Below are 18,047 nucleotides of genomic sequence, written 5' to 3' on the forward strand. Positions count from 1 at the left end.
AGCAAAATAGTTTTTTTTTTTTTTCTTGAGCTAAATATGAGTGGCCATGGCCCGAGCACTGATTCAAATTGCCCCAAATACCATGATCCAAGATGGAAAGGGGTCCCGTTGTTTGTGTAGTTACATAACACAAAGTCACAAATCAAGGGATTTTTTCCCCCAAATATATTGGTGGGGGCAGCAGGTGAGAGAGAAGTTTACAGGAGTGTGGAGAAAACACCTGTGGCCTTGGATGTTATCTGATAACACATTTTAGCTCTGGGTTACCAGAAGCTTATCTTCCCACAGCTTTACCTCAAAACGAGGTTAAGTCAGAGTTGAACAATGACTAGACTCTTTTTCTGGTTTTCCAGACAGGGTCTCTCTGTGTATATTTGGAACCTGTTCTGTAACATGCTCTGTAGACCAAGCTAGCCTCAAACTCATGGAGATTCTCCCATCTCTGTCTCCCCAGGGGTGGGATTAAAGGTATGCACCACCACCGAGCAGTGGTGAGCTGGCTCTTAAGAGAATTAAACACAATCCTGTTGAACCTTGGCTCTGGAATTTGAAACTTGATAGTCGGGGAGCAAGAATCAAGCAGTCCACCTTGGAGAACATTTAACTTTGGTGTGGCTTTCTTGGTGAAACCAGATCACACATGGGTCAAGAGGGTAATGACTAGCATACAGTAGGTACATAACCTTCTCCCAACCCAAATAAAACAAAATTAATAACTTAAAAAGTGTATTTCTAAAGATAGAGAATGTTTATCCATAGATGCAAAACAATGGAAATCATAAAATAAAATCCAGGAGCAATTTTAAAACTAAACTACACAATATAACAGCATAACAATTTATGGATAAATACAATGTTCTGATTATGTCATCACTTTGAAAAAGTTTTTCTCAATTTTCAACAGTTCTTAAGCACATAATCATAACTGAAGGCTATGCCCAATCGTCTATGACCAAAAGCAATGAGAAAGCTGAGCACGGTGACATACACCTTTAATCTAGGCACTGGGAAGGCAAAGGTAGGTGGATCTCTGAGAGTTCACAGCCAGCCTGGTCTACAGAGTGAGTTCCAGGACACAAAGGGCCATATATTAATACCCTGTATTTTTACAAAGGTAACTAAGAGTAGGGAGAGGAAGAGGGGAGAGAAAAGGTCAACGCGAAGACAAAATGTTGATCTAAACTGCATGTAATCAAATACACCGTTTTATATTTGATATGGAGTTAGGTCCTTTTCCCATTAAAGTAAAATGCTTGGTGTTTGGAGCAGGCTCAAAAGGACAGCGGGGGGAGGGGAGGAACTTTTCGACAGCTTTCTGAATCCATACCAAGGGAAAGCCAAGACCTCTCTCCCTGAAACACTGAGGCTTCTCTGAAGAAAATCAGGAGGCATTTATCTGGCGTTCATTGTTCTCGACGCGTCTACCCTGCCCTAGGCCACACAAGTTTGCCCTTTTTCCACGGTGACCCGCTGGAGAGAAGAGTTCCAGTAGCCTCAATTTCACCGCTCACGCCCTAAATCCCCGGTCTCCACCTGCCTCAAGCTCCTCCCGCGCCCACCCGCCTCGCCCCAAGCTGTGCACATGCGCATTCCAAGAGCTCCGCGCCTCCAGGCTGGCTCCGGGAGCCCAGCTGCCACGCCGCCAGACTTCCTGCCCTTCTTAGGGCAGCCAGCTTCACTATCCCATAGTGCGCATGCCTATGCCCGGCCATTTTCAGCGTGGGAGGCGGGGAGATGGGTGGAACCAAACTGCTTGCGCACGCTCGGAACATGCGCAGTGCAGCGACTGAGGCGCCAGCTGCCGACTTGGAAGTTCCGGGCAAGGAGCGCATGCGCGAGTGTACGCGTTGCCGGCGAGAGGGCAGCCTGACGACTCGGAAATTTGAATACCACAGTAGCATGGAGTGTGACCTCATGGAGACTGACATCTTGGAGTCGTTGGAAGATCTAGGGTAAGACCGCGGGAGCATGAGTTCCTCTAAGTTCGACCTGCTGGTGCCTCGGGAACTCCACGGGCGCCCCAGTCGGAGCCACCTGCCTTTCCTCGCCGCACCCCGACTCCCGCTGTGGCTTCCCGCTGGCCCTGGGACCCCGGTGCCACGTCCACGCCTACCCTGCCGGCTGGGCTCTGTCGCCTCACGTCCTCCCCGGTGCTCCCTGCAGCCCGGCTACCCGCAGCGTGTGTCAGTCACGCGTGTCATTGTCTGGGCTCCGGTCCTCACCACCCCCACTCCCCGAGCTCCTCTTCTTGCCGCCCGTCCTCCCACCCTACCCCCACTTTTTGGGTTTGCCAAAGTTGTCTCTGCTTTCCTATTTGTCCCCAAGATTTCCTACTCTCCGTCTTGAGCTTCTACCCCCACCCTACTCTCTGAAAAAAAAAAAAAAGGAAAAAAAAAAAGATGTTTGCTCGGTCATCTCTGCAAGCGTCTAGGCATCCAAAGGCGCACGTCTGGGCGATGCAGCAGTCTCTCGAGCCCGCCCAGCTGTGCACCTAACCTTTCACCACCTGCCTCGGGGATGGGGATCACAGACAGTGACTCCTGACCCCAGCACAGACTGGTCAACTCCAGGATTCCAGAGTCGTCTTCACCCACCAAAAAATCAACATACTTATTTTTTCATCTTGTCTCTCCTCGGATAATTATCCAGGCGTAAAGTCGTCTGTGTTTGGAAATAAGGGTTATGTCCTTAGGTCACTCAGATCAAGGTACTCAAATTTGAGAACCTCGAATTTCTTATAAAAGGAGAGAGACAGAGACAGAGAGAGAGAGAGAGAGAGAGAGAGAGAGAGAGAGAGAGAGAGAGAGAGAGAGAGAGAGAGAGAGAGAGACTGTATGATTAAGTATTTGCCTGAGGGTAACTACTTCAAGGGGAAGATCAGCACAGATTTAGCTAGGTTTTTTTTTTTGTTTGTTTTTTTTTTTTTGAGACAGGGTTGTGTTATAATCCTGACTATGTAGATCTGGCTCACAAAGACCCACCTGCTTCTGTCACCTAAGAGCGGGGATTAAAGGTGTGAGCCCCCGTACTCTTCAGATAGTTGTATTTTTAAGTATATATATTTTTCCTTTATCAAAGCACAACCTTTTAGGCTTTTTGGTGACATGGATAGTCTTAAGAGAAACCTTTATTTAGGGAAAGACACCTTGAGGTATCTGAAAGTCAACACATGTAATACCTTGGTGTCCTAGTAGACACTGTTCAGAAAGAAAGCATAGTACTTTCTTAGTTAAAGTGAGGTCACCATTGTCATTTTAAAACACATTTGTGAATGACCCAGACATTAGGCAACTTAGTTCCTGCACCAGGCCATCAGGAAGTCATGTTCTGCAGAATGGGTTTGTTTCAATGGGTGTCTAAGCGTGTTTTGCTCAGTAAATGTCTTTGAGGGACATTTGGTGTGTGCCAGTATGGGACGTCCCTCGGGGTCTAAGTTCATGTGGAAGGGAGGTTCACATGACAGCTCTGAGAAGCACTGAGGAGGCCCTCATCAGTTGAAAAGGAAATGAAGTTCTAGAAGTGATTAATACTTAAGGTTAGTGTTGAACGAACGCGTGGATCAAGAAGAGAGGGACATTCTGTGGGTAAAGGTCAGTGACCAGCAGCGGTGGATGAAATTGCTTCCTATTATTGTTACTTTATCCTAATGGTGTTTTTCTTGTCTGGCTAACTCCTGCAACATTTGCCCTCAAATAAATAGTTAAGTCAAATTGCAATATAAACCATGAGTTGTCTGAAAGTTTAAAAAAAATGTAACTTAGTTTGGTTGCATTCAAATACTAAGTCAGGGGGCTGGAGAGATGGCTCAGAGGTTAAGAGCAACGGCTGTTCTTCCAGAGGTCCTGAGTTCAATTCCCAGCAACGACATGGTGGCTCACAACCATCCGTTATGAGATCTGGTGCCCTCTTCTGATGTGCAGATATACATGGAAGCAGAATGTTCTATACATAATAAATAAATAAAATTTTAAAAAAAGAAACAAATACTAAGTCACCCTTAGTTGATCAATTTTAGTTGTAGTTTTAAGGAATCCACTCAGAATTGCAGTCGAATACTATCTTTTATCTCTAACGTGGCACACAGTAGGAACTTAGTAGTTACTGTTGAGTGAATGTGGAACACAGGGAGAAGTTTCTAGGCCTGGGCTTTTAAGTGTCTCTACTATGATTTTTTTTATAAAGAAGTGTTGGGTTTTATTTTTATGTGTGTATATATGTACATGTCAATGTACGCCATGTGCATACCTGATACCTGAGGAGGCCAAAAACAGGAGCCAGATCCCCTAGAACTGGATTATACACAGTTGTTAACTGCCCATGTGGGTGTTGGGAACTGAGCAGCAAGTGCTCTCAACCTTTGAGCCATCCCTCCAGCTCCCCTACTCCTTGTAATCTAGTTGCAGGATGTTGTATAATTTCTTTTTCTTTGTATGGAAGATTTTTTTTATCCTAATCCATTTCATATGCAAACATATTTTAAGGGAATCTCAACATGTAAATTCTTTATCATACCCATACCTCTAAATAACATGTTAAGGATATTTGATGTATATCTTTGGTTACATTATTTTTATTCAGTATTTCACTTAAAAGAATATAATCTTAAACTATGTTAATTTTTTGTTCTGGGTATGGTAGCACACGTTTTACTCCCTGGGAGGCAGAGGCAGGCAGATCTCTGTGAGTTCAAGGCCAGTCCGGTCTACATAGCAAGTGCCAGAACAGCTAGCACTACTGTCAAAAAAGAAAAAAATTACATTTACTTATTTGTGCACATGTGCGTGGTGTATGTGTGGAAGTCAGAGGCAAGTTTGCTATTGATCTCTCCTTGTACCTTGCAGGTTCCAGGAATTGAACTCAGGTCATCAAGCCTTTGTGCAAGCACCTAAACCTGCCGAGCCATCTCACCTGCCCAACAACATATCATTTAAGATTACTTAACTGATTGATTTAGATCTTGCTAAGTTACCTGGGCTGGCCTCGAACTCTTGATTTTCCTGCTTCCATTTCCTGAGTAGTTGGTATTACATGTATGGGCCATAGCACCCAGTCCTGATTACTCTGAAATTTTCATGCCTGGGCAGTATGAGACCCTATCTTTTAAAAAAAGGATTTTTTGTTTGTTTGTTTTGTTTTTTAACACATTTCTGAAATAAATGATTTCTTGGAAAGGTTCCTAAAGCAAATCACCAAAAATAAAATCTAATTGATTTTTGAAAAAAAATTCTAGAGAAAGTCGATTTTGCTTCTGACGTGATTGTTGTACAAGTTTCTAGTACTTTACCAGAGTTTAGTATTTAATACAGTTACAGTAAGAAAGTAAACCCTGAAGACGAGCTTGCAGGGTTGTGTAGAAGTTGGCATTATTTATTAGTATGTGATTATGTTCATTAAATATTTACAGATAATTGTGGGGTTTCTATGTTGCGGGGTTATTTTGTGTGTTTTTAAAACGGTGTCTTGTGTATATTAGTCGAGCTTCGAGCTCTGTGTATAGCCAGGAATGACCTTGAACTTTGATCCTAGTGCCTCTACTGCTAAGACTACCAGTATAGGCTATCACCATGCCGAGTGTATAAAGATTTGGATCTGAACCAGTGTTCAGGTGTGCTAGACAAGCACTCTCCCAACTGAGCTGCATCTCCAGCTCTCACATGTTTTAAGGGCTTAAACTGCAGTCACTGATTGGACGGCTATTTTGGGTTGGTGTCTTTGTTGTCGTATTTGATATGTTTTGTTTTTTGGAAAGGATCTCACCATGTAGATATCACTGTGGGCTCCAGGGGAAGGTCCTTTTGTTCTCCGTTTAACCAGAGCTGATGTTACAGACATGTTGCACCATGCCCAGCTTGACTTCTTTTTCTTTATTTAAAAAAATAAGTTTTGTATATATTATGTCTATTTACCTGCATGTATATATGTGTAACACATGCTTGCCTTGTGCCTACAGAGGCCAAAAAGAGGGATGGGATCCCCTGGAACTGTAGTTTCAAACAATTGTGAGTTACCTTGCGGGTGCTGGGAATTGAATCCATGTCCTAGAAGAACAACCAATGCTCTTATAACCACTCAACTATTTTTTTTAACTTTACTTTTTTTTTTTTTTTTGGTTTTTCGAGACAGGGTTTCTCTGTGACTTTGGAGGCTGACCTGGAACTAGCTCTTGTAGTCCAGGCTAGTCTCGAACTCACAGAGATCCACCTACCTCTGCCTCCTGAGTGCTGGGATTAAAGGCATGAGCCACCACCGCCCGGCATAACTTTATTTTTCTAATGATGTATTACAGTGCTTTTTTTAAATACATATTTGCAAGTTTAAGGATTGTTATTTATACTTTATTAAATTATTGCTTCTTTACATAAAAAAATAGATGAATTTTACCTGCAACATACCACATGTTGACTTTCTTCTAATATGTAGTTTCTTATTCACCAGTTACAAGGGCCCATTGTTGGATGATGGCGCACTGTTGCAGGCAGTCTCTGCTGGAGCTACTTCGCCCGAGTTTACCAAACTCTGCGCTTGGCTGGTATCGGAACTGAGAGTACTCTGTAAACTAGAAGAAAATGTACAAGCAACTAACAGTAAGTAAGCTTTCCCTTTAAAAAATAACATCAAGGCATTCTGAACGTCATTATTAATATCAGAGCTACAATTTTCAATGTTTTGTAGCCATAAAGAAACAGTGCTCCCCAGCACATACATCATACACACACACACACACACACACACACACACACACACACACACACACACACACACACACACACACACACACACACACACAGGCTATGCTTTTTGATGTTGTTTTCAAGGATAAAGTAACTAACTGTAAGGCTACAATATATGCAGAGGTTGAAAAGACCCTTTTACTGAAACAGAAAATAAGAGTACAAATACGAAATATATGTGCTTTCCATATTTTTGCTTTGCTTTGGTTTTTTGTTGTTGTTGTTTGTTTGTTTTAAGATTTTATTTATTTATTATGTATACAACATTCTGCTTCCATGTATATCTGCACACCAGAAGAGGGCACCAGATCTCATAACGGATGGTTGTGAGCCTCCATGTGGTTGCTGGGAATTGAACTCAGGACCTCTGGAAGAGCAGTCAGTGCTCTTAACCTCTGAGCCATCTCTCTAGCCAGTTTGTTTTTTAAGCAAGGCTCGCTTACTATGTAGCACAGATTAGCCTGTCTCATTATCTTTCTGCCTCAACCTACTGAGTGCTGGGATTATAGGCCCCCGGCTCCATTGTCTGCATTTTGTGAAACATGGATTGTGAGATCCTGGATTGGTGGCTAGTGGAATTTGGGATGTTCTTCTTTTAGGTCTGCCAGATCCCCGAACCATGTACAGTGTGTAAAGTGTGTGCACTTTAATTCTGTTGTACTTGGGAAGAATGGGGACACTCCACTAGTCTGCATACATATTCATATTAGGTATACCACAGCCAAGGGCAGCACCCCCAGGATTTAGAGCACTCTTATATTTACCAGTTTTCTTGACATTTACCAGTCTGTTCACTCTGCGTGAGCTTGGAACCTAACACTCAACTTCTGCTTCCTCCTGCCATAGGTCAAGCTCTAATGGACAGCAAATAAGAATGTCTGCCTGTTAGCATACCCCTGGGACAGTATGTCCTCACTAATCCTACTCTTGCTTGTGTGTGCTTTGTTTCTTGGTATTTTGGAGACAAGGGTCTTGCTGAGGCTTGGACTTTTGCCTCTCATAGCTCAGGCTAGTTTGATGAAATTTTACAGCAGCCTCCTGAGTGCTGGGATTATACACCTGGCTTGTTAGTATATTTAATATGTGCAGGTTGATTGTATCCAGTTCTAGCAAGGGGTGGGAGTGGAGAGGAAGAGAGAGGAATGGGGAGAGAGTGTGTGTATATGTGTGGTCTAACACAGTACCTCATCAGGATTGAGACAGAGAGGGAGGAAAGGGGAGATAGTGTATGTGTGTATTTTGGGGTTCTAACCTAGTACCTCATCAGGGGTAGGAGAGAGGACGGAAGAGAAAGAGAGTGTGTATTGGCACAGGGGTTAACCCAGTACCTTGTCAGGGGTAGGAGAGAATGGAGGTGCAGGGGGGGCTAACCCTGTACCTCATCAGATTAGGCACTGTGTACCACTGGGCCATATCCTAGCCCAAGTCTGACCAATTAATAAGATCTAGTGTCATAATATTGATATTATGTATTTATTTCTTATATTTAAAGCAGTATGCACAGGTTAACTCATTTAGAACTTAGGGCAGCTCTGTGAGTTAGATTTTATTAGTCTTATATATTCAATGACAAAAGCCCAAAGAAGTTAAATACATTACCTTGGGTCAAATAACCAGGATTCAATCCAGGAGAAGTTAAAGAACCACTTTGGTGTTCAGTCACTTACTGTATCGGAAATTATAGAACCCTTTGAACCCTTTGAAAATACTAGATAGGATACTGTCTTTAACTGGGGCCATGTAGAAACTAACATGTAAAGAGATAAGACAGTGTGGTTACTTCTTGTGTAGAGGGACAGCATCTTTAGCACAGGGCTTCCTCACCTCCCCAGCTGTCTATAAAAGAGCCTGTGGAACTAACTCTGGGATGATTTGATCACAGCTGATGAAACACTGCTGTGCTCTCCTCTCTTCTGCCTCATCTCCCAGCTGCCTCATTGAGGTCTGTGGAGCCTTAGGGTTGACAAGTCACAGTTTGATTGATAAACGTGGTAAGAAAATGGACTTGGGTCTTGAAAATGACTCCAACACATACTAATTTCTACCCATGTGTGATACTGAATAGACAACAATCAAAACAGTGGAGATGGCATCCACATATCCCCCCCTTGATTTGCCCACTAACCCTCAAACTTTATTTTGCATGTTATTGGAATACAGAGCCATAAGTCACGTTCACTGCCTTCTGGTTTCCGTGAACTGGGAATGTTAGATACCTGTGAAATAACTGGTGATTGCTACAGTAATTAAACTCTGCCTTTGTGGTGGGGGGGGGCAAATGTGTGAAAAGTGCTTAGGGGAGGTCTGGGGGAGGAGAAGCCTACTGGGCTTTGCTGCATAAGAGAGGTGTGTTAGTAGAAAAGTGTGTGGTCCCCTGTCATTTTTCAGTTATAGCGTAGATAAAAACTGAAAAGTAGAAAGGAGACAGGCTTGCCTGGGACACTGAGGAGGCAGGTGTAGCCCAAGAGAGCCGGTGTTTGTGGAAGCGGTGCATCAATGGGTATGATTGAATATGCCGGGAAAGGCACGCTTCAACAGTTGGGAAGTCTTTAAAAGCAGGCAGAGAAACTGGGGGAGTTACAGAGTAGGTGCCATTAAAAACTATCAAGTAGGCGGTGAAGTGTGGCTCAGCAGGAAAAGCTGTTGCCATGCAAGCCTAGTGACCCGAGTTTGGTCCCTGCAACCCACAATAAAGGTGGAAGAAGAGGCCCAACTCCACAGTCTTCCTGACCTCCACAGCTGTGTGCTCCACACACACCTCACACACACGAAACAATAAGGAATAATTCTTAATTGTCAAGTAAGAAACTAGCCTAACACACACCTTAAACGGGATCTGCAGTGGTGTGAGGAAGGACGAATCGAGAAGAGCCGAGGCAGGAAAGCCTAATGGGAATTCCACCCTGTGACTGACGCTATTGAAATTATTGTACTCCTCCCAAGGTCCAAGTGAAGCTGAAGAATTCCAGCTTGAGGTGAGTGGGCTGCTTGGGGAGATGAACTGCCCATATCCTTCTCTGACATCTGGGGATGTAACCAAGCGCCTTCTTGTTCAGAAGAACTGCCTCCTCCTGCTCAGTAAGTTCATGACTACTAGAATGTAGCTGTGCTGTTTTCCATGAGCAATGTATGGCTTGTTACTGTTGTAGTTTGCTTCGTAGTAACTTGAATTTAAATCCTATCCATTTTAAAAGAAGACTTCACTACATTTCCAGATAGGAGCTGGTGGCAGCATGCACACCAGTGGCCCTGTGTTTTGATAACTGACGCTCTTTTCCGGCTTTGGTGCTCAATCCTTTAGCTGAAGTGCCTCTCCTGCTGTGACCAGTGGAGGTGCTGGAGTGCCATGTCAGTGTGTCACCATAAACTTACTTTCTAGACTAAAAGCACACGTTTAAATAGATGGGCAAGATGGTAGAGGGGAGAAGCAGTGCGTATATGATGCTAATGTGAAAGTGTTCTGTTTTACTGGTGGTTCTCTGGGTTGGTAACATGGGTTTGGTTTTGTTTCTAAGCATACAGGATCAGCACTTGAATGGTTACCTACTGATAATTCTGGGGATCGGTTTTTATGAGAAGTCCTTTCCTTGTCTTTTAAACAGATACTAATAACTGTCTCTTCCTGAAATACAGTCAGGAGACCCATAAATTGTATTACCTTGTATGAACTTCCAGTAAGGACAGCATTAATCCTAACTCTATTCTTGGTACCATTCTGGAATTCAGCTAGATTCGGCTTTGCTTAACTGATTGCTCTATAACAAGTATGGTTGAGGGAGCTGTACTGTGGTATCTGAAAAATACTACAACCCCAGTTTGGAGGTTTATTTATTTATTTGCTTGTTTATGTATTCATTTTTAGGGGGAAGTGTGTTGTAGCGTTACGCTTAAGCACTGAAAATGTCTACAGTTACTTAACATCCCCTTTGTCCAGGGTTTGTTGCTGGGCATGTATGCACGCAGGGTCAGGACTTGCTTTAGATACTGATGTTTCTATGTAGGTAGCTTTTATACATTCACTCAGTCTTCTTCAGATTGTGACTGACCCAGCAGCAGCGGTCTAGTGATTCTTCTCTGTAGTATGGCTTATCCTGACCAGCCGTGCTTGTCACTTACATTGTCTGCATAGGAAGCTAACCACTGTGTGCACTGCTTGGCAGTGACCCTGGATGGCTGAGTCTTCCACAGAACTCACTGCCTTTCCCTACTAACACTTAAAACCACATGGACTGTAAATCCTTATAAAGTGCCTTTAGCACCTTGCCACTTTCTAAGCGGACTAGACTAACTATTTTGAATCAAGGTCATAATTACAAACTTGACTTTATGAGCTTATCAAGAGTGTGCAACCACATGCTCCGCAAATAACCAAAGCAGCTAAAGGTTACTGGCTTTTTCTATCCTTTGCAAGTGCTCACCTGCTCCCTTTTCTTTCTCCTTTCACCACAGCCTGCCTTCCTCAACATCCCTCAGTTTGTAGCCACTTTCAATGTAGTGGTTTATACACACACTCATTGCTGCGCTGGGTCATTCTTTCTCATCTTGCCAAGCAAGTATCAGTTTTGTCACTTCTTGATGCTAGGATTTTCTTTGTTGCGGCACTCTGCCTCACTAACCTGACTGGTTTACCACATTCTCCTTTAAGAGAAAAATAAACAAACCTCATTTGAACTAGCAGAATAGAATAGTCTTTGAGTATCGGGACTCTAGGCTGTTTACTGGCCCTTTCTGGTTCACAGTTTAAGTCATGTATCAGTCAAGTCAGGCTTGAGTTCCTAATAGGTGAAGGTGGGGAAGATATTTTGATTCTTAACTAGACTATCAGTAAAGATCATTGGGTTTCTTTTTCATAGTGTCTCCAGGGCCTTTCTAGTGCTTTGAACTTGCCACGTGCTTTAAAGTTTGTAGATATGATGGTATTAATGTCATGAATATCTGAACTAGCTCATCCCAAATTTAAACAACCAGTGTAATATTAAATCATATATGATTTTTAGAACAAGGGTTGGCAGCCTTCCTTAAAGGGCCAGACAGTAAATGTTCCTGGCTGAGCAGACTATGGGATCTTAGTGGCAACTACCCAAATCTTGGTGTTTTGGCAGGAAAGCAGTTGTTTATGTATGAGAGAGCAAGTGTGACAGGACCCTGGTAAAAACCTTTTTACAACAGCTTTAGTTATTTTCATAACCACAGAGTTTTACTGTTTTCGTTGTCTTAACACCCATGTGCAGCTTGCTACGTAGAACCTACTAAGATTTATTGAAGCCACATGGAATGAATGGCCTCTGCAGAAACTAGCTACATTTATTACTTTGGAACAGGAATTGATGGCTTCTCAAAAATGACTTGCCAAAATCATGACCCCCTTGGCTTCAGCCTTTTGTCCTAGGGATAGCAAGTGAGATATTCAAGCTGATCCCACTTTGGTGTTTCTGATAGGATCGAGTGACCCAGAAAACACCTGCGAAAAGAGTAGAACCCAACTGTGCTGACTACTCAGAAATGGTCTGGTTTAGCAGGGAATGTCCTTGGGACAGTTACAGGAATGTAATGCACTGTTTAGTTAGGCCTTCAGCTAAATTACCTGAGAGTGTAGCCCTCGGTATACCAGGCTAAACAACTCCCTGACCCACACAGAGAAGAGAACTAACTCCTACAAGTTGTCCTCAGAACTCCATACATGTGCTGTGGTGTGCACACATGTAGACACACGTGACAAAATACTGAAAAGCAGAAGTGATTGTTTTGTGGGAGAAGAAGATGAGGAGTGTGGAGAGAAAGGGCAGGTGGGAAGGGTAAGATGAAGGAGCACCCATGAAGGTATTAGAGAATGAGAGGACCTTTAGAAAGTTCACTGCCTTCACACTTAGTTAAAATGTTTCATGCCTGTTCCAGACAGACTAATTATTAGAATGGGTATGGTGGTTTTGTCATTGTGCTTACAAGTGGCTAAATGTGAAAAATCGTTGAAAATTGGCCATCTGTCTGTCACCTTGTGACGCCAACCCCTGTTCTGGAGTTAGCGTGATCGAAGTCAAGAACCCAGATCTTTAGGTATGATCAACTTTGGTCTCTGGTTTCAAAGCATTGCCTAATTTTAATTAACCTGTAAACAGTGCATAAGTACCCGAGTCACATAAGCAGTGTATATGTTATGTCATTAGCAGGTAAAAGTGATTTTCATTTCTTGTTCTGTCCATTCTTGCAGCTTTAAAAGTTACGTATCATTAGGTCTATAGAGTTGTGACTCCAGACTTAACAGCTGTTAACTGTAGTATCTTATTTTGAAATCTCATTTTGTTTACTTCAGCATACCTCATCTCAGAACTAGAAGCTGCCAGAATGCTCTGTGTGAATGCTCCTCCAAAAAAAGCTCAAGAAGGAGGCGGTAGTGAGGTCTTTCAAGAGTTGAAAGGCATATGTATTGCTCTAGGAATGTCCAAACCTCCAGCCAATATAACTATGTTCCAATTCTTCAGCGGGATTGAGAAAAAAGTAAGACCTTTAGTACCGATTGTAGCGTATTAAAGGCATAGTCCTACGTTTGTTTGAAATGAAGCATTAAGTTTATTTCTCTTAATGGGAACCTAATGTACATATTAATAAGGAATGTTAATAAATGAGTTTGGGGTTGTAAATCCTAGATGCCTTAAAGAGAAATTAATATTCTAGCGGGCTTTTTGTTTCTTTGTTATTTTTAAACATTGACATGTTTCTTTTTCAAAAATGAAACTTAATACTTTGGTTTAAAAGCTGAAGTAAGCTAGATATAATGTAAAAATAATTAAGATTCTTAAGTCCTTAATAAGATGATTGAACTTTGAGGCGATTTTCAGTTTTTATCATTGTTTCTATGCCTCCCCCTCAGCTGGACAGAAAGGACATTAATAAGTTCTGTTTTCTAATCCAGTTGCTTTGGGTCTGTATGTTCCAACCGGCAAACTCAGTTTCTGGCTATGAACTTAATTTAGTGTAAAAATAGAATTATCAACAGAATATTGATTTATATATGTATATATATATATGGATATACATGATTAGGAACAAACAATTTTAATTTTAAAAAAATGGATGAGTAAATAAAAGAAAATGGTATTTGTTGTTCCGGTCTGAGTATCTGTTGGACTCATGTTCCCCGTGGGGTGAACACTGGGGCACGGCAGTGTATCTGTAGTTCGTACTCTGCGTTCATTCATCCATTCAGCTAATGCTCCTTCAGTGCCCATGGAGTCAGGCACGGTTGGTTCCAGGTCCAGTGAAGGATCCATACCTCTCTAGACGGAGGAGTGGGACAAGCCAGTGTCTCACTCACCTTGCAGGTCTTTGCATTTACGTTTCAAAACCGCCTCCACCTTTGTCTCTGTCAGGAGTCTTCTTTTGATGGCAAGATATGATGGGAGTTGGGAAAATGAGGAAGATACATAGTACTTGTAGATTTTTTTTTTTTATTCATTTATCTGTTTCTGTGTCAGTTAAAGGAAACATTAGCAAAAGTTCCACCTAATCATGTGGGAAAGCCATTATTGAAGAAGCCGATGGGACCAGCCCACTGGGTGAGTTGTGATCTTCCTGAGTCGCCTTCCTAAGGAACCACCCTTTATGTCAGCACTCTAGCCCAGGTTGGCCTCGCACATGTGGCAATTGCCTGGCCTCAGCCTTCCCAGACTGATTACACCTGACTTAAATTTACTTCCTGATTCTTGGTCTGCTACATGGACATTTTTACAGTCATTTGGGGAACCTCCGTTATGGAGAAAAGTTTTATTTGTGTATAACTCAAAGCACTTACCTTAGAATTTGTAAATATTTCATGCACTTATTAAATAAATTAAAGTTTGGTATGAATGAAGCATTTTCTAATTGCCAAACCTGATTGAGCTGAACCAACTTCACACAGTGAATTATGGGAAAGCTGAACAAAAGTTTTTTGCTTTACAAGTATTACTGTTTTGAGACTTGCTTTTCTGTCCTGTCACTTTACTGGACTGTTTACACTAGCTGGTGGGAAGGACCGTATGTGATGGATGCTGGAGTCACTTGTGAAAGCAGCGGTTTTCTGCTCTAGGAACACGGGATCCAGGTCTAGCACATGTGTAAATTCTAACTGGTTTTCTACATTTTGCTTCAGGAAAAGATAGAAGCCATTAACCAAGCCATAGCCAATGAATACGAAGTCCGGAGGAAGCTGCTAATCAAACGTTTGGATGTCACTGTACAGTCCTTTGGCTGGTCTGACAGAGCTAAGGTACACGAAATCATTGTTTGTAGACACAGTCCCTAAAACCCCTAAGAGGAAAACTCCCACAGAAGCCCACCTTCATTCCCTGCTGTGTCAACAACTGGCAGCTCTATTTAAACAAGATAGTACTTAAGAGCAGAAAACAGCTGAGTTTCAAACTTTTCCACCATTCGGAACCCAGTAAATCTTTATCCTGTATCTTTACCTTGAACCTTTTTAGTTGTGTTTCCTGCGCTATTCTGAAGATTAACATTTGACTTTGAACACTTTTGTTTCAACAGAGTCAGACAGAAAAATTAGCTAAGGTTTACCAGCCAAAGCGTTCAGTCTTGTCTCCTAAAGGTAACATTTCCGTTGCTCATCTTCTGGCTGCTAGACAGGACCTGTCAAAGATTTTAAGGACAAGCAGTGGGTCCATAAGAGAAAAGACTGCCTGTGCCATCAATAAGGTGACTAGAGTCCGTTGGATTTTCTTTCACGTTTGTTTGTCTGTAAAATGAGATGTCTAAAATAGCATTCTTATTCCATAGGTATTGATGGGCAGGGTGCCTGACAGAGGTGGTCGACCCAATGAAATTGAACCTCCACCCCCAGAGATGCCACCATGGCAGAAAAGACAAGATGGCCCCCAGCAGCAATCAGGAGGCCGAGGAGGAGGGAGAGGTGGTTATGAACATTCCTCATATGGAGGACGAGGAGGTCATGAACAAGGAGGGCGAGGTGGACGTGGTGGCTATGACCATGGTGGACGTGGTGGCTATGATGGTGGCCGAGGGGGAGGAAGAGGAAACAAACACCAAGGAGGCTGGACAGATGGAGGGAGTGGAAGTGGGGGTGGCTACCAGGATGGTGGGTACCGAGATTCAGGTTTCCAGCCTGGTGGCTACCATGGCGGCCACAGTAGTGGCTACCAAGGTGGTGGCTATGGTGGTTTCCAAACATCTTCATATGCAGGAAGTGGGTATCAGGGCGGTGGATACCAGCAGGACAATAGATACCAAGATGGTGGGCACCATGGGGATCGAGGCAGTGGTCGTGGCGGAAGGGGTGGTAGAGGAGGCCGGGGTGGGCGTGGAGGCCAAGGAGGAGGCTGGGGAGGAAGAGGAAGCCAGACTTACCACCAAGGGGGCCAGTTTGAGCAGCACTTCCAACACGGAGGGTATCAGTATAGTCATTCTGGGTTTGGACAAGGGAGACATTATACTAGTTGAGGCTACAGAAACTTCTATTTTGCTAGAGCTCAAGTAATAGAAACTTAGTTTCAGAACCCTGAATCTGCCATCTCTTTTGAATGAATGTAAGACCACAGGTGGCAGGCATACACCTGCTTGGGACAACCATTTGTTGGTCTTCATTCGATTCTCCCTCTCTTTTTATTAAACAGTTTTACATAACACTGTTTATTTAAGAAACATATATCTCCTTTCTAGGAAAAAAAACGAACTTTAAAGGCAATTTAAGTTGCCTTTAATTGACCAGTAGACTAATCCAGTTAGAACATACATGCTTTTTTGAAGAAATTACTTGAATAAAATAGTTCTCATGTTTTCAATATGCAAGTTTTGAAAATGAGGATTTGCCTAGACTTTTTTTACATTTACTGCTGGGAACCCTTTCTCATATTAACAACCTATGTGTGTTTTTCTTATACTATCTTTCTGATGTGTGTTCTCCAAGCATAGCTCTGCCCCTGATTGGCATTTTATTCAGAGAGGTTTTGTCACACAGCTTTGTGACAGACCTGTTGGGTTGGTTCCTATTACAAGAGCTCTTTTGCAGATAACACATTCAGTAGCCTTATCCTGTTGGTGGAATACTGTACCATATGCTCCTCCAAAAACCATGAACATGGCCAAAATCCATAAAGACAACAAAAGCAAACTAAGTTGTGAACTCTAGTATCTGTAGGCACTTAGTTAAGTATAGCAACTCAAACAGACCTGCATCCATCCGAAACAAAAGTTCCTCCTTCAACCTTGTTTTTACTTGAAATTTGCTAGAAGAAATGGCAAGCAGAAATCTGTTTTATGCACGAGTTAATGCCACTGGCTCAAGCAAATACAAGTTAGTTTGCTTTAGGCAAGAGCCCTTTTTTGTGATGGAAGTGCACTACAAAGTCAGACCCAGTACTGCTCAGCGCAGGAGGCCCTTTATCATTGCTGCAGAAGACAAAAGCCTGGCTGAGTCGCTCTTCACATCCCTTACTGAAATCCCCATGCCTGCTGCCGGGTTTTGTCCATGTAAACACTGTCAAGCTGTGAAAGGAAATGGCTGGAGGTGTGTTTGGTGTGAGAGGTGAGCAATAAAGTATCTGTACATTCTCTTGTTGCTTGCAGAGTTTCATTTTAGCTGTTTTTCACACCAAATTATTCTGGATACTTGTGTCAGGCATGTGACCCAAGGCTTTTGTCCCAAAGAGTATCTTCTTAAGTAAAAAGCAGCCTTTTTCTAGAAGTTCAGACAAATCGAGGGAAAAACTCTTTCTGAATTGACCATATTTATAACAGTATGGCTAGATAGCTTGGCTCCTTCTGTCCACTGGGTGTAGCTGTTGTCACACATGTTAGGGAGATACGTTAATGTCCCTCCCTAATCTTTCAGAGGTTTTGTTTTTCCGTTCTTCCTAAAAACAGTGAGACTTGGTTTTCTTAAAAGAAAGTGAAGTGAAAAACACAAAGATATTATTAGAAGAGAAATTGTAACTTAGTGGAAATTTTAGAAGTTAATTATGGTCTGGGTACATATGATGTGTGTGAATGGGGCACATGTGTTGAGGTCAGAGGACAACTTTCAGAAGTTGCTTATATCCCTCCACAGAAGGACCTGGGGATCAAACTCTGGTGGGGCCTGGGTAACAAGCACACTTACTCTGAGCCTCCTCACAGGCCCTAAAAGGGATAAGACCAAAGCATGTCTTATTGTTAAAAACATTTTACTATTGAAATATGGGCTTTCTGGTAACTAAACCATCCTCCAAAGACCACCACAATGCTTTTATTAATCTTAGCAAATTTTCAGCTAGCTTTTGTGATTGCAAGATGTTCAGAATGTTTTATTAAAATTAGAGTGTAAGCATT

At 42.5% G+C, this 18,047-nt stretch overlaps 1 protein-coding gene across 2 annotated transcripts; it reads left to right on the plus strand.

Annotated features, from left to right (window-relative positions):
• The first annotated feature begins 1,793 nt into the window (after nucleotides 1–1,793).
• Fam98a (family with sequence similarity 98 member A) lies at nucleotides 1,794–17,292 on the plus strand. 2 transcript variants are annotated; one of them, XM_027426066.2, is made up of 8 exons: nucleotides 1,794–1,952; nucleotides 6,436–6,584; nucleotides 9,675–9,809; nucleotides 13,042–13,226; nucleotides 14,204–14,284; nucleotides 14,860–14,976; nucleotides 15,252–15,419; nucleotides 15,501–17,292. In XM_027426066.2, exons 1-8 carry the CDS (start codon nucleotides 1,831–1,833, stop codon nucleotides 16,179–16,181), a joined length of 1,638 nt encoding a protein of 545 aa, XP_027281867.1. In that variant the 5' UTR covers nucleotides 1,794–1,830; the 3' UTR covers nucleotides 16,182–17,292. The 2 variants fall into 2 exon arrangements, with proteins under 2 accessions (XP_027281867.1, XP_035303457.1); XM_035447566.1 differs by lacking the exons at nucleotides 1,794–1,952; nucleotides 6,436–6,584; nucleotides 13,042–13,226.
• The last annotated feature ends 755 nt before the right edge of the window (nucleotides 17,293–18,047 follow it).

The sequence above is a fragment of the Cricetulus griseus genome, chromosome 7 (genome assembly GCF_003668045.3).
Source record: "Cricetulus griseus strain 17A/GY chromosome 7, alternate assembly CriGri-PICRH-1.0, whole genome shotgun sequence".
Lineage (NCBI taxonomy): Eukaryota > Metazoa > Chordata > Mammalia > Rodentia > Cricetidae > Cricetulus > Cricetulus griseus.